This window comes from Antedon mediterranea, chromosome 6 (genome assembly GCF_964355755.1).
Source record: "Antedon mediterranea chromosome 6, ecAntMedi1.1, whole genome shotgun sequence".
Taxonomy (NCBI): domain Eukaryota; kingdom Metazoa; phylum Echinodermata; class Crinoidea; order Comatulida; family Antedonidae; genus Antedon; species Antedon mediterranea.
In genome coordinates this window covers 792869-819975 of record NC_092675.1, presented here as the reverse complement: position 1 = coordinate 819975, position 27107 = coordinate 792869, and the positions used below count along the sequence as shown (strand labels likewise).

Here is a 27107-nt window from a genome sequence, read left to right as displayed (position 1 = left end):
ATATTTTGCTCAGGATCTAAGCATGACTTTGTTGTTCTTCAAGTTTACTAAGTAGATGTTTTTAAAATTTATGTTTGAAAGTGTTCTTATTGTTGATACAGATAAGACTATCGATATTAAGATAAGACTATCGATATTTAGATAAGACTATCGATATTTAGATAAAACTTTCAATATTAAGATAAGACTATCGATATTAAGATAAGACTATCGATATTTAGATAAGACTATCGATATTTAGATAAGACTATCGATATTTAGATAAGACTTTCGATATTTAGATAAGACTATCGATATTAAGATAAGACTATCGATATTTTTTTTACACTTTGTCCAATTTAAGTCTAAAGTTCTTAAATCGATTTAAGTTTGCCATTTTTTATGTTTCATGTTTTGTATTTTTATGTTCTTTTAATTCTATATTTATACTTTCTCAAAAAATTTCATCTGGTTTCAATGGATATTAAATAAATAAATGTTAACTTTTAGTTAAACCAGTTGACAAGTACTTACTTGCTACGTTTCAACTAAGTACTTGTCAACTGGTTTAACTAAAAGTTAACATTTTATTTATTTAATATCTATATTTATATCTTAAGAGTTTTAAGGCATCCTGTAATTGGCAATTTTTCACTGTTGGATGTGGTTGAAATAAATATATTAAATCAATACCTTTCAATGAAACACATCCTTCAGATGTTATTTTAAAAATTGACAAACCAAAATTAGTGACTGACCTGACTGACAGTTTCATCCTTCAACATACATAAACATACACATACATGATAAAAAAACACTATTTGAAAAGATTCGGAATTTGTCTTCTTATTGGCAATGCACTGTCATGGCTACTGTGGGTCATAACACACATTTGAACTGAAAACTGAGAAAGTTTACATTTACATTGCATACTATTTTGCAGGCTCAATGAGGATTTCGTTTCAATATAAAAAAGTATCTCATAGTTCTAATAATGAGAAAGGCGAAATGCAAGTCTTAGCAGCAGATTGATTAAATAAAAGTTTACTTTAATAAACTAGGTGTGTTATAAAACAATGTGACTCTACCTCGTTAAATATAACAATTAATTGTTCACCTCATAAACATTATTTGTATACTTTTATCATATTATGCTACTGTTGTTTATTGTAAAAATGTATATCAGTACTATCTATATATAAGTTATGTTTAATTTTGAGGTAGATGAACACAATGCAAAGTGTAAGAAGTAACCGTCTATCCACTATACGATATTGTGATGCAAAATAATATAATATAATAAAAATGAGAATGGTGCTTTGTCAGACAGAATTTTGCATGCTTACATTTGAAATGCCAATTTATAGGGTTTGCTTGCCTCTCTTTCATTTCCTTCTGTTTTCCTTCTTTTTTTTTTGAGTCCCCAAAAACCCCATAGATTCTGTTTGATCAAGAAAAATCAGATATGCTCTATGATTATGTTGAACAATTTGGATGAAATTAATGGGTGGGACTGGAACCCACAACCTCCAGATCACTAGCCAGGCGTTCATACCTCTAGACCACCGAGCTTGTGCTGACAAAGGGGTTAAATTCATCTCCAGTATAGAAGCAGGTACAGCACCAATAGGATGATAATTGTATTTATAACTACTGTGGAGAAGCTTGGCGTCAGGAATTTCAGTGATCTGGAGGTTGTGATGTTGCAACCGAGAATTACTTCTCAAGGTAAAAAATTGGCAGGAACTTCTGTAGATTGCTTAATTGTGTCTTCTGCCTTAATCCACGTCATTTTGGTAAATTGCAATTTGTATCATTGGCAGCAAAAATCTAATCTAAAAAATTATAATTCAATGGTTAATAATAATAATAAAGGTAATCTTATAATAACACCTAATACAATGTTTCTGAGCGCTTACACAAAAAATGGTCTATAAAATATTCTAAGATAACCATTAAAGATATATTGACACCTTAAAAAAAAAATCTAAATATTTGGTTGAATATGCCATTTTAATGTTGCATAATAGTTATCTATTTTTATAAAAATCAATCGAAAGAAATTTATCTGAAAAACTGTAATTTAAATTTTTTTAAGTGAAAACATTGTTTTTTCCCATTTTTTTCTAACTTAACTTTATTAAAACTACAAAATAACCTATTCAAAGTCATTTTTTGGGTGACAATACATCTTTAAAGAAGAAATTCAGATGAACTATTTACACGGCTCCATTCTCCAGCACTTAGAATCTCCATTATTAGAGTCCGAACAGAAGTCATCTGTCTATAATGGCAGATGAAAAGATTACTCAGTTGTCATAGAAAACAGTGGCCGATTATAGTTATAAACATTATTTTAAAAATAAGGACACATAATTTTGTATTTTAATACTTTATTGTTGTGTTCTCATTCACATAAATTTACTATGGATTTAATTAAATTGTATTAGAGGTGGTACTCATCCACACATAATTTGAATGTTTAAATTTAAGTGGACATTTCGTGCGCAAATCGCCTAGGTTATCAGTCGAGGAAATGCAAATCGAACGGTCCTTATTGTTGAATTTTGTTCAATTGTTGAAAGTTCCTTAACTACGATTGAAAAGGCATGACAAAGTCTTTCTTAAACCTTCTTGGAAATCTTTATACTTGAAAGTGTAGATGATAGGATTCACAACACTGTTCAACAAAGAAAGAGCTATTGTACCGTAATACATAATTCCATCAAGATCCAAGTCTCCACCCAACAGATAGTAAAAGAATACTATTTGATTTGGTGTCCAGCAAATTGCATATATGATGCTTACAAGTGCCATTGTCTTGATGACATTGAGTCTCCTGGCTGCACTGTTTGCGTTCCCAATAGCACTACTTTCTCCGACTCGACTTTTTAGTGACTGAAAAATTTTGTAGTATACAAATGCCATCAAAGTAACTGGGGCAATTTCCATGTACAGAAAAGTAAATACTCCTGAAGCTCTCTGAGCGTTAATATTTGACCACTCTACTATGCACTCTCTGTCACCAACTCTGTGCACCATGATCCAGTAACTTACCGCTAACGGGCCACAGATCCACGGAAATAACATCAAAGCTACCTTGATCCATTTATTATTCTTTTTTGCGCTATATTTCAACGGGTATATCACCGAACAGTAGCGATCCATTGTGAGGACTGCAAGATTAGCTGTTGAGGCAAAAATGCACGACCAAAAGATGTAATGGTTGAACCACAAACAACAGTAGAGCCAAGCCTTAATTTTAGACTTCCACAACGAATCTCCTAGACTTACATCCACGAACTGACAAATCGAAAATAATGATGCCATACAATCAATAATGCATTGATTCAGAATTAAAATGTTTGGAGAGTTAAACCGGTTTTTCAAGCGTAGCAGAATGAAAATTGCAAAACCGTTAGTGGATAAGCCTAGAGACCCAATAATACTGTAGAGGAGATTTACTGTAGCTGTCATACTTTATAGTATTCTTCTTCTTCTTCTTCAAATATGAACTCAATAACTCAACTAAATGTTGTTGAATGTTAAAGTGTTTTATAGTCCTCAATGACGTAATAACGTTTTAGCCTATTACTAATCAAAATCTTTGCAATAATATGTTTTGTGAAAAGTAAATTATCCTCTTGAATTAATGAAACTTTTAAAGCATTTAATTTTTGAGATAGTCTTTAAATAAAGTAACAATGATGATATAATTAAAGTACTTCTAAAGCAATTTGTCTAAATTGATCTATCAATTTATCATAGCTTGTAATTATCTTTTAATGCATCTTCTATAAGTGTTTTTGTAGTCTAGTACAGTTGCCATATCAATATAGTGTATATTTTGCTGTGAAAATATGTAATATAATATATTATTTCAAACAGTCCACAAATATAAAGCAATTTACAAATTAATTACTAAATAGTATATTTTCATTACTCCTTTTATGACAGTCAAGTAACAGAAAAGAATACAAAAACATTTACAGAATTTTTTTCATTTTTTGTTTACCTTCAATGAAATATATATAATGTTCATTGAATAAATTAATCTCTTTATATTCAGTGTTTTAATATTTTAGCAATTATATGTTGAAAAATTAATAGATCCCTTTTAAAGCTATTCCTGTTTTATTAATGAATATTTATATTAAGCTGTGTTGGTGTAGCACGCCTTGTGGTGACAGTGGTCTTCCAACCTCTTTTGACCCTTCTTGGCACACTTAAAGATATATTGTCCCCCTAAACAAATATTTTTTTTTTTTTTTTAATATGTTATTTTAATGTCACATAATAGTTATTCACTCTCACAAAAAAATTGGGTCTGGAAAAAATTTATTTACCTGAGAAAAATGTAATTTAAAGCAAAAAATTTTCAAATTGTCTGGAAGACAATGAGTTTTTGGGTAATTTAACTGTTTATTTTGTCTTTTTATAGGTGAAATAATTTTTTTCCCCCGTTGTTTTTCTTATGGAAGTGAAACTGCAAAATGGCCTATTCAAAGTGATGTTTTTGAGGGACAATACATCTTTAAAGTATATGTGTTTTAAATGTTAGTGACATTAATAAAATACTTTTGTATTATTGATTATTTATATTGTAAGACTGTAATAACTGTGATTTGATTTGAATAATCATTTTTTTATAGACAAGGAGCCACCATTACTTGAATGTCATGACTTGATTGTTATTGAATCGCCCGTAAGTGATGAAAATCAAATTCCTATTATCACCACTCCAATGTTCTGGCCATCGATACTTGTATCAGACAATGACGCAGTGCGATACGTCACTTATGAACCTGTCAATGGGACAGTGGTGAAGTTAGGCTCATACCAGACTGTTACAGTTACTGCAGCAGATTTTGCTGACAATATTGTGACCTGTGAGTTTGTTGTGTTTGTCAATGGTAAGGATGCATGTTTAAAAAAAATTAAATTCAAAAATTACTGAAAAAATGACAATGTGGTTATCAGTGGCTGGATCTCAATGGGGATACAAAATAAAATAAGCCAAGGCCAAATCAAAACGATAATGTAAAACAGCCAGAAAAATTAGCAGAGCTTTCGGGCAACACTAGCCCTTCATCAGTGCAAGTTTTTTAATTATAAACATAATTAGCAATGTCTATATCTGATATGTATGTTGTATAAAAGAAGTGAACAATTTTTACACTAGCTATACGCATCCCATACACATACAAACCATAATTGAAAATCACTCCAATGCATGATGGGAAGCTTTTAGGGTTCGATTATTCTCCTAGTACTGTACTGTGTAATTCATTTATGATATTTAATAATTTCTAGTGTCTGTACAATGTGCTGAGTGGAGTTTAGAAGATCCTGTTAATGGTTACAAGAGCTGTTCAACCTTTACATTTGGCCCTCTTGGTGCTGGTTTTGGATGTAACATTGCATGTCAAGAGAACGACTTTAAATTTGTGTATGATCCTCCGTCATCATTTATCGAATATTTTTGTCAGGAAGGAATTGGATGGACACCTGATCCTCTTACTCCTGGTTGTTCAAGTAAATATTATATTATTAATTATAAAGAATTATTTTTACATTTTTAGTGTGTCGTTTTAAATGTAAAATGCATATTTGTATTGCCAGATTTTATATAGTCATGTAAAAGGTTATCAAGATTTGTGCAGGGTCAACCAGAATAGCTCACACCAAAAACTTATTTAATAAATTTAATATACTTAATGTATTTGATTTACACAAATTACAAACTTATATTTTTATGTATCGTCTAAAAAATCACTCTTTACCAAATCATATTATTTCTTTATTTCCTAAACAACAACCTGATATTCACAATTACAATACAAGATTTGCTAAAACAAATATTTTATCTGAAAAGCATACATTTCATTTAAGAAGAAAATCGATTTTTTATAATGGTCCAAAACTATGGAATTTATTAAGTATTTCATTAAAATCTCTTCCTAATCTACCTTTGTTCAAATCTAACCTAAAAAAGTCTTTGGTCGCAGCATATGGTAACTAAATCTCCTGTTCCTGTTCTTCTCGTTTCCTTTCTTCTTCGCTTAATTGAATTGAATACCTTATCATATTGTTCATCTTGTAATTGTACTATTGTCTTAGCAATTTAAGCTTCTGTATTTTTAATGTAAGCCGGACTGCTATTGTATACTTTCATTTTTTTTTTTTTTTAACTGGTGGTCACGACTTAAAGTTGTCCGCAACTTATTTTGACCTCCATCCGCACATTTTTGTGTTTTTCTTGTTTATTGTAATTTTCTTTTTGCAATTTGTAATTTTTATCTTTTATTTTAAAATGTGTGGTGAAACCAATAAAACAAACTAACAAAAAGATTTGTCTTGTGGGAAACAAATTTTTGAATTGAACTATATTCAAAAAATATTTCAGTATGTTCTGTTTCTTGACAGAACTCTAGAAACTTTTGCTTTCCAAGATGTTGCCCCTCTTAACTTTGCTTTACTACATAAAACCGTTACCTTAAGAGAAAGAAAGGTTAATTTGATTGATTGATCACTTCAATACTTGAATTGCTTGACTGATCGTCGTAGAATATAAACATAAAATAGTTACAGGGCTGTGATTATACATTTTATTACCTACGTATTCCAGTTGAAGAACCTCCAGTCCAAGAGGACATCATACAAGCCAATTATTCCGCTAACGGCACAAATGACAATGAATGCGTACCTGACTATGCTGCCAATCTTAACCTGTTAGTCCAAGAATCACTTGTAGATGTACTCTTCAGTTCAGAAGTCTGCCAACGGATTGCTGCTAATTTTTCTGTAGAAGTGTCAGTGGCAATTACCCTTTCAATGAATCAACACATCAATCAGGTATGCTTCGATACTTTTTGCATGATATTGGATAGTTTTTTGTTGATCACAAAATATACAGAAGACAAATTATAGGAAATAAAAGGTAAAAGTATAAGATTGAAGATGAATTTGAAAAAAAAAATAATGCATATTTTCTGGCTGCCATCAATCAGTTATATAATGTTTAACCAGATTTAACCACCAATAAAATACTGTTAATTAATATATAACTTAATATTTGTATTATATTTGTGCTTGCAGATTGGAGAAATTAGTGATTTCACAAAGGTCAGTGCAAGAATTCTGAATTAAATATAATGTACTGTATTTGCCCTCTACGTCTATTACAAACTAAAGTTCATATATTACATAAATCTATAGAACCAAACAGTTTCAGGTAGACCTACATTTTCATCTTTGATATAATTAATTTACTAACCTAATAAATGTTTTAATAGGCATAAGCACTAATTTGTAAATGTATAATGGTGTTGCGTACTGCAAAAAAAGTAAATTAAGTACCAAAAAATGTGACTGTGATTAACTACTATCCATATAGATTATATTATGCTTATACTAAAGTCATTTGTTTAAATATGTAGGCTAGTGCTGTTGTAGGATTGAGATACAAAGGTGCAAACGTCAGGTATGTCTCTACTGAAGAACTTACACAGTGTCGGCAGCATGTACTTGACTACTACACAGAAACAAACTATGAGATGTGGTCAAATATTGATGTCAAATACAGAGCACAGTGCTTAAACTTGACTATTGATTCTGGACCAGTGTTGGAGGATACTATCATAGAATGTGACCCTGGATACACTTACAGAGATAGTTTCTGCTGTAAGTATGTTTTTATACTATTTAAAAGATAGGTTGCAGTTTTAGTTTTTTCTTTTAAAGCCAAATAATAATTGCAAAAAGTTAGACAAAAAACCAGAAAAAGTGAAGAACAAGAACAAAAGTGGGTATACTCTTATAAAATATAAAAACAAATATAAACTAATATTAAGAAGTTTTTTGCCTATTTATTGATTAATATAAATTGTGTTGATATATGGAATTGGCGATAAAAACAATCCAATTAAAGGCAAGATGACATATAGACTTTGCATGATGGATGAGCCTATTAAAATTCCAATAATATTTATTTCCAGTACAATGTACGCCAGGAACATATGAGATAAATGGAACTTGTGTCAATTGCCCTTTTGGAACATACCAACAGTTATATGGAGAAACTTCTTGCTCCGCTTGTCCAAAAGGCCATACAACTCTACAAATACAGCGGAAGAGCATTTTTGAATGTATTTGTAAGTAATATTATTAACATTTAGAGAGGCTGTTTGTTTGTGTGGTGAATATTCATTAAACCATAGAGATATTAGCACTATGTTGATAGTAAAGTTTGCAGACACGTAAATATAGTTCTGAAAAGAACTGTTGAGCTTCTCGACATTACGATCAATATACTTTAATCGTCCTCACTATAATATCTCTATGATTTATCAGGATCTGGAGATTGAATCATGACTTTAAAAAATCATATTAATTCTGTGATGTTGATCTATTTACAACGCTAGGATGTAGGTTATAGTAATTTATTACAAGTTTATGGCAATTGCTTTTATTAAGGGGAAGACGATTCAGAACCATTAATACTAAAATAAATTACTTTTTGAAAGAAAATCTGATGTGCCATCTTGGATAAAAAATTAATACAATTTTTATTTATGTTTTACCAGCACAATGCAGCCCAGGGTATTATTCAACTGATGGCTACCAACCATGTTCTGTCTGCCCAGGAAACTCATATGCAGAGGGCTATGGCAACATTGTATGTAGTTTATGTCCAGAAGGAGTAAACTCTGTCCAGCCGGCAACTGGACCTAACTCTTGTCAAGGTAGGCTAGGACAACAACCAGATGACTATTTTGAATACCAATATACACAATATGTTTGTGGTACACCACATATGTAGATATAGTTGTAGTTCAGAAAAGAACTGTTAATTAAAGTTTCGATCAATTTATGATGTGATAGTCCTCAGGAGTGAGAGGCACTCGCTATGCAAACATTTAAAAAAACATGCACATATACACTAATGCATTTGATAGTCGTCAGGCGTGAGAGGCACTCGCTATGCAAACATTTAAAAAAACATGCACATATACACTAATGCATTTGATAGTCGTCAGGAGTGAGAGGCACTCGCTATGCAAACATTTAAAAAAACATGCACATATACACTAATGCATAATTTATAATTTCTTGATCGGTTTATCAAAAGTATGAATAAATTCTGATTTCTGCATATCAAGCATCAGGTTGTTTTTATTTAATCTCACCTCATCTTTATTGTTTATATATGCTTAATAATTATATATTGTGTTTTGTTTTTTATCAATTTATTATGATATGATTTTATAAATGTTTTCCTAACAATTGCCTTTTTACCGTTTCAGTACCATGCGAGCCTGGTTCCTACTCTACAACAGGTTTCAAGCCATGTATTAGATGTTCCATGCATTACCACCAGTCACTGAAAGGGTCAAGGAATTGTACTGAATGTGATCCCTATCTGGCTACATTGTCCACAGGATCTACCAATGTCAGTCAATGTTATAGTAAGTTGGATTTATTGTTTTTAAATATAATCGTGTATCTTGGAGATACAACGATAATTGGTGTTCAAAATCTGTTCTGCTATAGTATGAAAATTCTTTATTGATTAAAAAAATTGAATTAAAAAAAATACTAAAACTACTACAACTATTTAAACAATTGGTATTAACATCATTTGTTAGGTCCCTGTGAAGGCTTATTTTGTGCTAATGGAGGAAATTGTGAAGTATCTGATCATGTAGCATACTGTCAGTGTAGAGATAGTTACCGAGGGTAAGAATATTGTGTTATGGTTGTTTAACCTAAAATGTTAGAAAATTAGATTATTAATATTATTATAATTATTAATACTATCATTAAATAAAGAAAAATAACACTGTGACTCTATCAAATGCATTTTTTATACAAATAATTGATTCCTATTTTGTATTTTGAATTTTTTTTTCTTATACGAATGGACAATTAAATGATTATAGGCCTATTGATACAATATAAAGGTACCCATGATGGAGTAGAAGCTTATTCCTTTTTGCGTTATTCTATTAATGTAACATTTTTTCAATCTTGCAGACAATCATGTGAAATTCCATACAAATGTGCTAGTGCCCCTTGCATGAACAATGCAACATGTTTTAACATAGAAGAGTCATACTATTGTGAATGTTTGCCTGGATTCTATGGTGATAACTGTGTACATGTGACTCATGAATGTGAATCTGAACCTTGTTTGCATGGCAGCACCTGTGTAGATCAAGGAGCTTATTTTGCATGTGAATGTCCACCTGGATATGCAGGTTAGTGGTAGAACATTTTACGTGAAACCATATGAATAAATAAATTTTGGACACATCCACTTTTAGGAGAGCAAAGAAAGAATTCAACTTCTTTATCAATAAAAGAGAACATTTTTGCTGCATGAGTTCTGTCACTTGTGATTTGATTTTTATTTTAACCTCCAATTATCATTCTTCTGTTTCATAACACCTAAGTATAATAATAAACAACAAATGCATGCATTTTTTAAAGGTGATAAATGTGAGGTCAACGTGGATGAATGTGCATCTTCTCCATGTTTTAATAATGGAACATGCTATGATAGACTCAAAGGATATGAGTGTCTCTGCTTACTTGGTTTCACAGGCATTCATTGCGAAATAAACAAGGGTAAATAAACATCAATTTTTATATAGGCGTATAGTCATTTGTTGGTACTGTAGTTTAGCAGCAAACATGCGTACCAATTGTATACCAGGATAGATATTGACTGTATATTTAATTTCTAATGATCATACCATTGGCACTAAATAATTCGTGTATATGGTTACGTATTGTGTTTGTAAATTTACATACTGTTAAGACTGCTAAAATTTACATATTAGAAATAACTCCTAAATAATAGTAAAATCACCATTTTTTGTAATTTCATAAATTAAATTATTATTTTCTAAAATTGTAGATGAATGTTCATCTTCACCTTGTCGGAATAATGCAACATGCACTGACCTCACCAATGGGTACTCATGCACCTGTCTCGCAGGCTATGAGGGCGCTCATTGCCAGCATAATATTGATGATTGCCTTGAGGTAATTTGTCAGAATGGTGGCATGTGTATTGACCAATTAGACTCATTTATGTGTGAATGTGCTTTTGGCTGGTCCGGTAAGATAAGATCAATTTATTGGTTCATTATAAACATTTAATGTTGTTTTGAAATATACAGATTATAGATCAGAACTAAAATCAGTTACATTATTATGATGATCATTGTTATTACATTTTTATTCATTCTTTTGTAACTTATATATAATCTCTAATTATCTTTGAAATTAACTGCATCTAATTACACATTGAATAACATGATGAAGATTAGAAACTTTTGGAACGTGAGGGCAATTAGTTGCTGAATAGTATTGATGTCTTAGATTTAAATCCTGTAGATGTATGAAACACCAGTACAACAACACTATATGTTAACAACATATAATACCTGTACTGTATGTTGTATTATGAAGAAATATACTTACTTACTGTAACAATTACCTAATTATAATTTGAAATTTGTTTGTGTTATGTCCCAACACATTCCAGCACCTGTGAGTTTCTTAAACTTCTAGGCCTAACTTTCTTTAAACATTCTTTATTCTTTAGATCTAATATAATTTTTATACAATTTTATTTTAATGTCAATATCTCAAAAACATCTGTTTTTTTCTCATTTGTTAGGAGAATTGTGCGGGAATCCAGATGGTCCATGTTTGTTAGAACCGTGCAAAAATTCTGGAAACTGCACACTACTGATAGAACAAGAAGATTACCACTGTTTATGTTATCAAGGATTTGAAGGCAAAAATTGTGAGGTATGGCAAGTCGGGAAAATAGTTGTTTTTAGGAGTCTTATTTACGCTCTATACATTGTATCAATACATATGCGCATTGTGATCAACTAGCATGTGAAAGAGTTGTAACGAGGTAAAGATATCCCTGTAACAATTTGTCAATTTTGTGTGACTCGGGTATAAATTGAATGCCTTTTAAACTGCATTGAGAAACTGTCATCCAGCTTATGTATATATAAATAAAAATCATTTAAATACTATTTATCTTTAGATCGATATCGATGAATGTTCATTTTATCCATGCCAAAATAATGGAACCTGCACGGATGTTGTCAATGGGCGTGATTGTACATGTATTCCTGGTTTCTATGGTGAAAGCTGTGAGCTGATGGTTGATCTTTGTCTTTTAGAACCATGTAAAAATAATGGAAACTGTACAACACTGGTTAATTCTTATAGATGCTCGTAAGTATTTTAACGAACATGCAAAGTAATATACTATGGGTAAAGATATTGTATTGTCTACTCTATCAAACTTTATGTGACAAAGAAATATGTGATGTAACCATAATGGACACGATTATGTCATATCATTACCATATTTAGGCAAACTTTTTGTTAGTTTGATAGTGTAGAAAGAGCTTTAGGAAAGTGGCTCCCATATATCCTGGGAAATCTGATTTATAATTTTCATTTATTAATCTATAAATTATCTTCTTTGTTCCAAGATGCCCTGCTGGATGGGAAGGTGTAAATTGCACTGTTGATGTTGACGATTGTGCTGCTAACTCATGTCTCAATGATGCTGAATGCAATGATCTATTCAATGGGTTCACATGTGTCTGTAACATTGGTATGTACATTTACATGGTGTGAAATCAGTGTAGTGACATCTGTCTGATTGAAACACATTTTACAAAATAGATGCATACTCACTAATAAACCTGGGTAAAGAGAATGTAGGACACATAAGACACATTTCAAGAATTCAACATTCAAACTCCTTTGTAGCTTAGTGGTTAACATTGCCTTCTAATCCTGAGTTAAATCCCGACCAACATTGTTGGGGTCGTAACTCATGACTGTTTACTCCACTTCATTAGCCTGAAGACTTATGTATGATAGAGTTTATCCATCCAGTATTTGGTTATACTTTGCTGTTGGATGTTTATGAAATGAAAAAAAAAACAAGTCAATATTTTGAAACTTTCTTTCCAAAAAACATGCCTCTTATTGTTTTCAGATTAGTGAGAAATCTTTTCTTTTTTACTGTAGGTTGGAATGGAACGCATTGTGATATCGATCGATGAGTGCCTAGAATCACCTTGTGAAAATGAAGCAAGTTGTGTCAACTTGCCCGGCACATACAACTGCACTTGTCTACAAGGCTACTCGGGAAAGAACTGTGAAATCAACATTGATGATTGTGCTGCAGTAAATTGTGAGCATGATGGGACATGTGTTGATGGGATTGATGACTTCACATGCGAATGTGATATTTTATATGAAGGCTACTATTGCGAAATAGGTAATATAATTTTGAACAGTAGTATGCGTAATATAACTGAAAACTGGAATACCAACCCACTATCTAATTTTGCGAAAGTTGACCTATTGTGAGCTCACATGAGCTGTGCAGAGTTCACTGGGAATTTTTAAGCAGTAGTCCACACGTATCGTGTTTGTTTAATGAATAACCTGATGTACAGATAACACTGAGTGGATCATAATTGTTTTCTGTTATTTTAAGAATTTCATTCCTTTTCTATTCATTCATTCTCTTAACATCACTATTTTTTAAATATTGTTTTTATTTTAGCCAAATCACCAAACTTTGACTTAAAATTTGATGGTAACTCATCCATATCCTATTCACCAATTGTAAACTTTGGTTTATCTTCATTCACATTGGAATTCTGGGTAAGATTTGCAGTACCAGGAAGTAAGGGAGCTGTTCTGCGTTTCTTTGGATATGACGGGTAAATAAACACCTTCTAAACAAAAGTATGATTCAATTTTTAATCAAGACAAAATTGATTATTACATTACATTTTGTAATCTGTCCATGTCTAGGAATATCTATGTATTGGTTCTTGATATTAATGAGGTTTCTAATGATGTTGCTATCAATGATGGTTATTGGCACTGTGTAACCTGTACCTGGTCCAGCCTATCAGAGCTGACTATGTATCTAGATGGAGAAGTGGTTGGAACAATTCAAGATTTGGGTTCTGGTGGAACTATAGCTCCTTTGTAAGTTTTGTTTCATTAGTCTTATCCACTTTCTTAAAAGAAGTAGTTTCTTAGAATTGACAATAAGAATAGAATTTATGAATATGTTTGCTTATATGTCAAATATTCAAGCATTGAATGAAGCTTTATTGATATTAAATCAAACATAATTGTATCTATGTTGTTAGTGTTAGAATTATTCTTGGTCAAGACTTTTCCACAAGTGGTGAGATTATTCCTGGAATGGAATTTATTGGTGAAATCACTTACCTCAACCTGTTTAGCACTGTTCTGAGTGCTGATAAGATTTTACTGCGATCACAGAACTGCTCTGACATCTGGGAACAGGGAGATCTGATTCAGTGGGTTACTATGGCAGCTGATCTAGATGGAGAAGTGGTAAAGATTGTGCCTTCTGAATGTGGAAGTTCTTCTTGTCCAGAAGGTTATCAAGGAACAAATTGTGACATACCAATTGGTAAGAGTTTTGTATTAAACAAAATGCTAAGAAAACCCTGACATAACCTGGGTATAGCTATAGCTATAGTGTCTCATCACCAACATTTTGTTTGGTGTGAATAAAAAAACCAAAAAACCCCAGAGTTCTAAACACCAGGGTTGAACAGCTGAATGCAATCTGCTCTTGAAACACACCAAAGAGACACCAGGAATGCAATGCAATGTGAAAGGTACTGACACATAACGCTGGTGTTTAAGATCAGCAGAAGGTCACACTTAATTTTATTTTTTAAATATTTTACTTTTTTATTTGATTGATTAATGTGAATGTGATCCTATCAGAGTTTCTAGTCGGTTTCAATGGTAATGCGCTCTAGATACACAGTAATCGCAATGTTTGATGTGAAAGTATACAAGTGCGAGTCATCCCACTTAATGCTTTGAATAAATTACAGAAAAAATAAAATATTCTTTACTTATTTTACACCAGATAAGGAACCACCAGTTGTTGTCTACCAAACAGAAGACACCCGAATTGTTAACCAAGTTGACCGACTATCTGTTGGAACATGGGTTGAGCCAATTTTCTCGGATAACATTGCTGTTGTAAACATTACACGGTCACATAGAGTTGGTCAGATTTTCTCCTGGGGCGAGTATCTAATTGTGTATGTGGCCTATGATGCAGCATACAACAGTATCATATCACAATTTAAACTCTATGTTCTGCGTAAGTTATTACATATGTATGTTACAATGCAGTGCTTTTAAAACATGGCACAACCAAGCATGCAATCAAACAATATACTTTTTGGTGCAATTTACTATGTACATTCAGATACAAAAAGACTTCCTTGGATCGGTCAACTAGCTTTGCCCATTTTGGCGTTTCCCGTGAAGAGAGAGAGAGAGACAAGGTAGTTTGTGATGTCATTGGCACAGAAGCTGCAAAATTGAATATTAGAGAAACAAATATAATTCTCACATCCCCGCATTGCCACTTCAAGCTCTTAATAATTAACCGCTCTTTCTGTCACTGTGATATAATCATTTACTTTTTAAAAATGTTTCTTTAGCTTTTGATTGTATGAGACCTGCACCTCCAGTCCAGGGTTTGAGTGCATGTGGAAGCTGGCAGTGGGGAGTATTCTGCACAATTGGATGCAACGCAGGCTATGAGTTTACAACATTACCAAATCCTTACTACGTGTGTGCTCAGGAAGGAGTGTGGGATACAAGACGACCAAATGAACCTTTTATCTTTCCAGGGTGTGCACGTAAGTTGGATTAAAAGAGTTTAAAAATCACTATACAATTATAATCATTTAAAATTAAGATTCTCTCCAGTTGCTCATTTTTTTTTTTTTTTTTATTTTATTCAATCGAAACCAACAGCGATAATTACCGCCACTAACAGGTTTGATACAAACAAAGCCAGGAGAGTTTAAAGCACCTTGATTGGTCCTGACATTGATCAAGGGCTTCTCTCGTCCAGTGCCCACCTTGACCAGAGGTCTGAGGCAGATACTAGATGCAGGGGCTGCCATAAGAGTCAGCAGTGCTGATTTCAAATGCCTAACGGGACCCCAGCTCCGTATACAGCACCCGCTATTCCCAGATGGTCTCCCATCCAAGCTCTAACCAGGCCCAACGTTGCTTAACTTTGGTGATCTGACGAGAACCGGTGTTTCAACGTGGTAAAGCCGTAAAAAATTAATAAATATATCTATTTCAGAATCTGTAAACCCAGGTGCAACAGTTGACCTCAGTTTAGAATACACCATTGGTCAATGTGACAATGAAACAATTGATGCCCTTGTCAGTGAGTTTGAAGGTGTTATGAATGAGCTCAACATGTTCCTAGGTGTATGTGGAGCTCCAGTTTGTGATTTTGGAACGGCAGGTGTGGTAGTTGAGTGCGACTCTACTGCTCGTAGAAGGCGCAGACGTCAGACTGTGGGCCAAGCGGCAACAGTTACAGTCGCTATTAATACAAATGGGTAAAAAGTACATCATGTAAAATGTAGAAATTAATATGTATTTTCTTTAATAACATCAACCAAAATGGTTTCAGAAATGATTATAATTAATTCATTTTTAAAATCTGTTCTTATGGTGAATGTGCAAAAATCCACAACATTCGAGGTGTGTTCTAATATATTGTCTGTTTATGATTTCCTTAGTTTTGTCAAGTAGGTGGTGCACATTTTTTTTTAAATCACATATTATCATATCAATTTTGATTTCTCTTTCAGAACAACAACAGCAGCTGATGGTCGTACCATTGATGAAGTACTGGTAGAGCAAGCAGCTGCTGGTAATCTGAGTACAACTACAGGTGGTGATGTGGACACTAGTAATTTGGTTGTTTCTACCAACTTGAATTGTAACTCAGGATCCGTTCTTAGTGGAGAAATGTGTGGTAGGTTTGGAAAGCAATATCTTGTTGTGACCCCATCAGGTGTACAAAGGATCCTTCAGCAGTGTTTTACAAAAGAATAAGTTGTCTATATGTAACCTCTCTATTTTAATAAAAGCTTAAAATAGCTTCTAAAACTGTTACAAAATTAACTGTATGAACATTCTGTCAGTATTGCTTATTATAACGGCAGTAATGTGACATTACTGTATTCTACGAAATGTTAAAATTTGTATTCAAGTTCTCTGTCTATTATTTTTTATTCAAGTTCTCTGTCTTTTATTTTTTATTCAAGTTCTCTGTCCTGAAGGTGAATACCATGATACTGCTGAAGATGTATGTGTGCAGTGTCCACAAGGCACGTATCAGAACGAAACTGGACAAGTCACATGTGCAGCATGTCCAAATGGAATGACCACACAGGGTCTTACCTCTATCGATGTCACACAATGTAAAGGTTAGATTTCCAATTGATTTTACTGTATAGATCTGTAATTATATAGGCCTATAAATGAATATGATTATTACTTATATATGGTCTAAATTCTAAAGCATTTATTTTTCATTTGTAGCAATGTTTTTTGTTGTTGATATTGTTGAGGTCTAATATGCACTCTTGCTATAATGACTGAAGTGACACATGATCATTGAATTTCAACCATCACATATATTGGTGTTGTAGTACTTACTTACTATCATAATTACTACTATTGTATCTCCATCAGTGGCACTGCTAATATTAAACTGTTTCTTAATTAGATATTTGTGAGGTTGGTGAGTATTTCAATGGCATGGAATGTGCCCCTTGTCCTCTTGGATTCTACCAAGACCAGATTGGTTCATTTGAATGTACAGCATGCCCCTCTGGAACCAATACTGAGTTGCTGGGAGCTCCACTACTTAGTTATTGCAATGGTAAGAACAGAAGTGTTATTTACTTTTTATTTTAATTGTGACATACTGTCTTTATATATCGTTTATTCTAAACTTTATATTTCTTGTAATATCTCATGTATGTCCAATTGATAAAGCTAACCGAGTTTCCCTATGGGTAAAATAAAGTTTTTAAATGTAAAATGTAAATTTAATAAGATTGTAGTCTTCATTATAATGTTTATTTTTTTAAATAAAATGAACAAACTCACTTAAAACTATTATTGTCTTATTATTGTTTAGTAACTTGTGACGAAGCTGGTGTTGAGCAAGGCTTGGATGGGTCTTGTCAGCCATGCCCAGTTGGTACCTACAAACCAGATGGTGACATGTCCTGCACAGCTTGCCCTATAAGACTGACCACTGCAGATACAGGTTCAATTTCAGTTGATAATTGCAACCTTGGTAAGATTTTGGAGAATTTGGGTAATTATGGTATTGTTATAGAGGTAGATCTACTATATAAGGAAATGTTATGAATAATTGACCACCACTGCGTGCTATGTTTTGATATGATTGAATAATAGCATGACAATCACTCTTTTTGGTTCTTAGCATATTGTTACTTTGGTGAGTACTTAATTGAGAGGGAAAATCGTTGTGAACCATGTCCCATTGGGGCATATCAACCAGAGCAAGATCAAAGAGTGTGTTTTTATTGCCCTGAGGGTACCTTGACAAGTCAGATAGGGTCTGTCAACATCAATGACTGTATTGGTAAGTCTAAATTAATCATTGTGCATATTTTAAGTCCCAGAAGGTATAGCATTGGGGTAGCCAAGTGGTCAGGACACTTCACATCATATGAGAAGTAGAGAGTCCCTTAAGGCAATTAGAAAAGAACTGGCTGGCTCATTTCCTTAAGTACAGTCTTCGCCTTTATCTTTTATAACATACACCGAGCACCTCTTTTTATCTTTCTTTATAAAAAGCTGTTATCACAAATATTACATAATTGAAGAATATTATGTTATGTATTTTAATAACTTCTGACCTGAAATAATGTAAGAAAATATTTCTATTTTGCAGCACCCAACTGTGGACAATGTCACCCGAATGCAACATGTGATGATACATCTTGTGAATGCCCTTTTGGGTTTTATGGTGATGGTATTGGACAAAATGGATGCATAGGTGTGTATATCAAGAGCTACATATTGACTATTGATAGACATGTATAAAATCATTTTTTTCATTGCACTAGTACTGAAAGTGCCTGCAGAAAGAAATAATAAATAAATAATATATAAATACTTTATGATCAGCTTCCTATCACAACCTTAGAGCAACAGAATAGGCATATGTGTACACATTTTCTAGGAAGCATAACCTGTTTCAAAGATGCTGCAAATTGTGTTGAGTGGGCCTACACATTAGCAGAAAGATATGCCTCTTTTCCAAACTTTATATATATAGATATATATAATTTCAATGTTTCACAAAAAGTAATGAAATGTTGTGTCCAGATTCCTGTGAAGGATATTGCCTAAATGGAGGGGAATGTGAAAAGGAAAGTGATGGAAATGCCTACTGCCGCTGTGCCATTTATTATAAAGGCAATCGTTGTCAGGAAGATGATCCAATTTCTGAAGGTAGAATAATATTTTAAGAGTGGTAAATGTACTAAGATTACTTTAAATACGGTTATTGTATTGTTTTATATGTAATTATGTATATTAGTTAAATATCTTTGTATCTGTAATGCTGTATATGTACATTGAATACAAAATAAAGAACAAATGGAATAAACGAATTAAGTATAATTATAATATATAATAAGAATAATGATATTAGCAGTAATTACTAATTTAATAATGATGTTATATAATAACCTTCTTTATTTATCTTAGAAAACAGTGTGATTTTGATTGTGTCCATTACACTTGGATGCCTTGTACTCTTCATTGGCATCTGTTCAATCATGATATATAACATTAACAGGTTAGTAATATTCATATGTCCAGGATATTTGCATTATACATTGATAGTATATAATTTTTTTGGGGGGTGTAAAATAAACCTGTACCTCAAAGAAATATAAGTATCTCCTCCTTATTAGATCAAACCCAAAACTTGAAACGGTAGAAAGGATACTTCAAATGGAAACTGATGAAACAGAAGAACCTTTACACGACAGAAACGGACAACAAACACGAAAGAGCGAAAGAGAAGTGCCAATAAGTGACGAGGGAAACAAAGAAGAACCAAACGAACAACCTGATAGTAGCTCAATTGAAACTAGTAAACAGGTCCGTTTCAACAATGCTATTTACATGGGTAACATGAATCAAACCTCAATGCATGAACCACCGAGATATGAAGATCCAATTCTCGTTCGCGACATTATTAGACGTGGTCAGGAATCTTTGCAGAACTTCCGTTATAATTATGCGTATGAAATGGATGCAGATTTTTCCAATACAAGCCCATCGTTTGCTCGTCGTGATTACAATGAATAAATTATCAAAATAGATATTGTAGTTATCTTCAGTGGAAGGAGTTAGTAGCTGACACTGGAAGCTTACGTAGTCAAAAATATATTCTTTTTACAACTTCCTTATTTTTTTTCCATATTGCGAATTTATATATACACAATTTATATTATGCATTTGATGATAACTATGTACTTTTAACAATTTGGAAGGCTATTTTATGCTGTTTATGATCACCTTCTGTCAAACAATCATTCATGAACCTAATGATAAAGTAGTAAGTAACTTGAAAGTTCAAAATGAATTATTTAAATACTTATATTTTATTTCTATGTTTTTGTAACAATGTATAATGTTTTTTTAGGTATAGTTGGTTTGTATTGTTGTGTAAACTAGAATTCAGAATTTATAAAGATTTTTCATAAAAACGTTTACAAAATAAAGCTTGATACTTTTGATCCACGAAAACCGTTTTTTTTTCTTAGAACCGGTTCATTTTATGAAAATATCCACTGTTTTAAAATACGGTATTAAGATTAGTTTTCTTGAAAAATTGAATTTTCGGTTTTAAATCAAATTTACGGACTTTGCTTTTCCTCTCTCGACCGGAAATATGACGCGACTTTATTAAAAATAGGAAATGCGTAGTGGAACGCGCGCAGTTTCTATGGCGCCGTGTGCGTTAGAAAATAGAAAGTTTCTCCGGGTAACGCATTCTGTTCTCAAAATGCAAACAAACAATGCGATTTCATTCATGAAGTAGAAACTTAGGTAATGATAGTACACACTAATTTACTGATTCATAGCAGATTTCTGGGAGAAGATTACATTAGAATTCCATGATCGTAAGTAACTTTTGCCTGTTTAGGCCTATGTTCTAAAGCTAAAATCACATATATAGGCTACGTTTATTGTGTCAAGAACTCAACTTCAGCGACATCATTAAAGTTTGCAATTCGTAGGAGGCCTACCAACTAGGCTTAGATAACTAATTACCTAATATAACGCAATAAATCAAATTTATTTTCTCGTTCTCAGACAAATCGCAAATTGACAAATCTTCTTTCTTATATATTTGAAATCGAATAAAATAATGTTACAGTTAAAGAATTTAAATAGACCTAGGCCATTTTACAGTTTTAATAAAGTTATTCACTTCTGTAAAAAAAGATAATTATTTTAATTGTACCACCATTCTGAAATAATTAAAATACATAACAACAATTTTTTTAAAGCATTGGGCGCATCGTATGTAAGTGTGATATAGGCCTAGGCCTAGAACAGGAAGTTTTATGAATTGTTGTTTACTAATTTATTATTGCTGTAGTTATTTCTTATATTTGCTTCTTTTTTTGCGTTTTAGGTATTATGTATCGTCCCCCATATGCGGATGGCAGTGACGACGTATACAAACATTTCTACGGAAATGGGCCTATTGGTTTAACAAATAGGCCTAACTGTTATCGACGTCGCCAAGTACGAGGTAGAAGGGGGACACTGAATCATAACCAAACTAGACCAGTACATCCACGAACCGGTAGATCAAATTCAGCAACAAATTACAGCAACAAGGCCTCCTCCTCTAGACCCGGAGCTCACGTCAATACAACCAACAACAATGCCACTAGCCAAATTAGACCACTTTGTAAAACAACTAGTGGAGTCACTGTTATAAATAAAGTTCAAGTTCAAGATTCAAAACTTCCGAAACAACAACACATTCCTTCTGAAAATATAGATTTTGAGAAAGTGATTTTAGGTCCTGGACAACCCACAGAAGTTAGTAACATACAGTTGAACATTAGAACTACAATTCAACGTGAAGACAATGATGAAGAGACAAAATCCCAAAGAAAATCACGTGAAAATAACGGAGATTGTCTTGACCGAGTTGGAAACCATCGAAAATTGAACCACAGTAATGGCGTTACTGAAAAATCAAATGAGACTAAATTCTTTAAAATCTCACCAGAACGGATTCAGAATCAAGGACAGACATCCTCTTTCAATGAAATATTTTATTCTTTAGAAAAATCTCGTCTTGCTAATCCGCCTTCTTTATCGGACAATAATCGTACTACGTCTTTGAATAAACTATCTGACGATTCTAGTAATGGTAAAGAAGAAAGTATACTGTCGACCGATAGTATACCACCATTGATTGACGTCATAGAGCAAGCCGACACAATTCCTCCTGGCTATAATGAGTATAACCTTATAAGAGAGACAGCCAATCTTAATATTGATGGACCAGAAACCTCTGGTGTAGGCCTACGTAGTCACTCTTTAGCAGGAATAATTGAAAACTCAACTAACATCAATGATGCAGCATGTGATGCTTCTCAGCCTACTGAAGAACGTGACATTCCACCCGTTAGTGAGAAAATATCTGATAAACAATTCCTTAATGAAGATGAAACTGCCGATAAGGTAAGAATTTCTAATTAGTTACAATATGTTGGTGATTTGTACAAAATGCCAGTTATGACAAATGTTATGATGTAAACAGTTTTGTTTTTATTATTACAGTCATTGGGCCAAATTATTTCCAACGATCCAGCTCTAATCGTGGCATCCATAAACGGGAATGTGTTCAGTCAACATCTTGAGGAGGTAAATAAGCACGTGCTTGATCCATCAATGAAAACTACGTCACACTACCAAACTAACCCGACACATCTGATGGAACAGCTCACGATAATCAAGATGCATCGAGATATTGCTGTTGATACCTTAGAGGTAACTATGTCAAACCGTTGTCCATGTTAAACGTAGTGATGACGGTTATATTGAGGAGTTAAGATGTTTGGTTTGTTTGAAGATAATCTTTGTAATTGTAAAGTAACAACGGCTTTCTGTAAAGCTAGCTCTGTCTGCACTATTAAACTAGTTGTGATGTGCCAATATGGTAGAAAGATGATGGCGTCCATATATGGTCACATCATTTTTTTGTCACATAAAGGTTGATGTAGTGTAGACAGAGCTTAGGTCTAACATCTGGTGACTTCCAAATCACCGTTGATCAACATTTTCCTAAGTGATAATTTAATTTATCTAATGTCTTTGGTCAGTTTTCTGTTACGGCAACACTATCTTAAAACGTTATTTCTTAACTTTCACACTTCAGGACAAAAAGACAGAAGTGTCTCGACTCTGGGAAAGACTGGATAAAGTAAAAGCTGCTTCAGACAGGTTACTTCTTAGCAACAATGAGCTTTGTACCGAGCGGGATTCGTTGAAAACCCAGTTAGAATTAAGAATCGCCGAAAAAGAAACTGCCGAGAACAAAGAAACGTTTGTATTTTGTGAATTGAATAAACCGTCTTTTCATACTAACCGGGTATACTGTAGTTGGATAAATACAGCGTTTAGCTTAAACACAATTAAAGCCTGTTTTCATGTCGACGTAACGTTACGGCGAGTTGAGTTGCGTTGAACTGACATGATTCAACGATTTTACAGAAAAAGGGGAGGGGTGGGGTAAAAGAACCGAGTTCAACTTCAACGTCACGATCGTTAAAACTGACCATTCAAATGATTCACAAATTACGACAAACAGGCTTTAAGTAGAGACCTCACAACACATAATTTCAAATTCAAGACATTATAATTAAAACGTTTCTATTTTTCACGACTATAACGCTTTGTGTAAATCTTGTTAATTAATAAAATAGTTTGTAAGGCAAACATTTTGTGTCACTTTGTGAAAACAAAATTCATTTCAAGTGTCAATAGTGTCACCTCGTGATGTTTATTACGAAATGCTTGTGTGTCATGTAATATTTTACGTATTGGCATACTTGTACGTTATGCATAATTACCATGATGACAATGTTATGACTGTTGTGTTAGGTTTAACGAAACACTGCCACAAGTTCCTGAAGTCACCACCAACACGGTCGAAATTCAAACGGATTCAGTAAAAGATGAGACGGCCGTTGAGAAGGAAGCGTTGAGGTTGCGTGTTGTACAACTACAAAATGTAGTGTCTCACAAAGATAACAGGATTAGGGTAATCGCGGATAATGCTAATAGGTAAGTTCGTATTATAGGATTTATGTTCTGCCTTTTGCTAACATTAAAAGATTCGACATGTTTGTATAATTTGGTTATTTTAAATAATGGCATTGTGATTAACAGTAGGAATTTGAGTTGACTGAAAATATGTCAATTGGTCATTTTATAATTTCTTATTTTAATTTCTATCCTGGAAAAATACAAAATGTTATAGAAGTAGTCCAAATTTATTAGATTTGTGCTCATTATTTTTAGAACAAATCAAAAACTACGACATGAGGTGGAACAGCTTAGAAAAAAATTAGCAAATGCTGAGAGACAGCAGTGTGTGGCAAATAGGATTATGATCGCAGGACCACCGTGTAACGGCAGGGCAGACATTTGCGAAAGGACAGATCGTAGAGACAAACTAATAGCTGAGCTTCCTCGCTGGAACTATATCAATCCGTGTGATCTGAATCCGATCATACGTCTTGGGAATAATGACCCTGTGGTCATTGGCAGAGGTGTGTTTGGCAAAGTGGAACTGATGCAGTTTCTGCCGACCAGAACTCTGGTGGCAGTGAAAACCGTATACCTGGACGCAAACGCGCCAGACAAAACTCGGAACCACATACGTCAAAAGTTTCAGTGTGAGGTGCGTGCAATGCAGTTGACGTCAACGCATTATGCGTTTCCTTTCTTGATCGGGGTTGTAGACGAAGGGCATCCGCTGCGTTTAGTGGCTATGTTTTTAGGGGATCATAAGACCCTTGAATCGAAGACTATTTCGCGATTTTTGAAATCAGCTGAAAACGGAATTACGAATGTCCAGTGGCTAAACATTGTGCTCGATGTAGTTTTAGGAGTAAAATTTTTGCACAAAAACCATCTACTACACAATGACTTAAAGGGTGATAATATTTTAGTTGTATTTGCGGACTGTCGTTGGGCTGGAAGAATAATTGATCTAGGACAGGTTTCGTCCTTAAACCATCCACAAGAGTACAGGTTGTGTGAGGAAGAAAAGGCTCGCTTTAGAAAGAATCATACGCACATAGCTCCTGAACTCGTAAGTGGTACGCATAAGGAGTCAACGGCCTCGGACATATTCCAAATCGGGTTAATAGTAAAAGAAATCGGTTCAAAAAGGAATATGACATTTCTAGAATCTCTTGGAGATAGTTGCATCAATAAGGATCCGTACAGGAGACCTAGAATCACAGATATATTAGGTCATGTGGCGTTTGATGAACTTAAGGTTGCGCATAATCATAATGAAATGCGCATGTAATCATAGATAACTATATTATTTCTATGTAATATAATTATATATAGAAAAAAAGTACATTTTGTTACGCAATATTTGAGGGTTAAGCTACTGACGTAACGTTACTTTAAATTATTTGTAGAGCGTTATGACGTTTATAGTTGCTGAGTTGACGTCATCTTCGGCATGAACGGGTTAATGAACTGATCATGTGCACATAAAAAACGACAAGAATATTGCAATATGTTGTAATTCACGTCACAGCCATTTAGGCCTATAAATAATATATATTTTTTTGTTGGAGATGTATCGCATCAGTGGCATTGCAGTTTTGCGGTTACACGGACATCCCCATATGTGTGAAATGTATTGTAATAATGTCAGAAATTCGTTCCTGTCACAATACGAGTAGGCCTACATTAAACGTCCTAATAATAATTATATTATATCAAAGTGGTTGTTATTTATTGTTTGTCATGTGCCAATCATAGAACACAACAACCAAAAACAGCAAATAATGTAATGTTCAAATGAAGTTAATTACATATGACGTTTCATTACGACTTTTTTCAGGTTTAAGAAAGGTTATGATAGAGAGAGAGCCATATTTCAATATAATTAAATGGCTCTGAATGATGACGATAGATAGCGCCCTCTACCATCAAGTCCTTGTTAGGACGAGGTATATTCAGAGCCTCATTCTGACAATGGAGCCTTCTCTACTTCTCTACGGAGCGCCATTTATGCCTTTATTTACTTCAGAAATAGAAAAAGTACTACGGCAACTGGTCCAATTGAGCACAGTGGTATATAGAAATAATATTCAGTATTTTATTTATTTATTTATGCCAATTTCTAAACCAATTTCGAAGCTTAGACTAATTCCGCCGCCGGGTAGGCCATATAGGAAGTCAAGTTTTAAAGTAGAAAACCCACCTAAAATTGTGAAGTCGCATCTGGATAGTTGAAATTTTAACATTACCATAATTGCCATAGATGTATAGTTCTTGACTCTATTTTCATTATTAGCTCTGCCCCAACCATTGGTGGGGTAATACTGGAGATGTAATATTTAATTTCATTTTCAATGAATTAAGTGCACTTTATGGGGAAAAGCTAGGTCTATTATCCTGATGAGTCTTATATAGTTTGTTTCATATTATATGTAAAGTTCCATTTTTTTCCGGCGGGAACCTATGCAGCTCTATTTTTCAAAATTGTCTTTGCTCAGCGGCAAGCATGGTGGGTAACTGAAGATTCTTATACATGTGGTTTGAAAAAATAATAGATGTCATTTCCGGAGACTTTGCAACTCTATTTTAAACATTTTGGTATGCCGTGCGTTGTCATGCAAATGAGTTTGTACAGGACTACAGGTGCATTATGGGGAAGATGGTATTTTAGTCATTCGAGGTTAAATTTTTATTGTTAATCTTTTACATTAGAAGATTGTTCAAACCATATAAATAAAACATTTTCCGGCCGGGAACCTAGCAGCTCCCCTCTTTTAGTTTGCAAAAGTAATCTCGAAAAGAACTCCATCCATGTGGAAAAGAAGCCCACCGAAGAGTATTAAAAATGAAGG

The 27107-nt window shown here is 33.3% G+C and overlaps 2 protein-coding genes and 1 pseudogene across 2 annotated transcripts; 1 reads left to right on the top strand and 2 right to left on the bottom strand.

Annotated features, from left to right (window-relative positions):
* Nucleotides 1–2568: 2568 nt before the first annotated feature.
* LOC140051764 (galanin receptor 2b-like) lies at nt 2569–3456 on the bottom strand. The gene has a single exon (XM_072097070.1). The coding sequence runs from the start codon at nt 3454–3456 to the stop codon at nt 2569–2571; it is 888 nt and encodes a 295-aa protein (XP_071953171.1).
* Nucleotides 3457–16065: 12609 nt separating this feature from the next.
* Nucleotides 16066–16183, bottom strand: LOC140053092 (5S ribosomal RNA; annotated as a pseudogene).
* A 4814-nt stretch (nt 16184–20997) lies between these two features.
* LOC140052287 (uncharacterized) lies at nt 20998–25946 on the top strand. The gene is made up of 6 exons (XM_072097770.1): nt 20998–21101; nt 21620–22686; nt 22786–22995; nt 23384–23550; nt 24109–24291; nt 24529–25946. The coding sequence occupies exons 2-6, from the start codon at nt 21625–21627 to the stop codon at nt 25544–25546; spliced, it is 2640 nt and encodes an 879-aa protein (XP_071953871.1). The 5' UTR covers nt 20998–21101; nt 21620–21624; the 3' UTR covers nt 25547–25946.
* The last annotated feature ends 1161 nt before the right edge of the window (nt 25947–27107 follow it).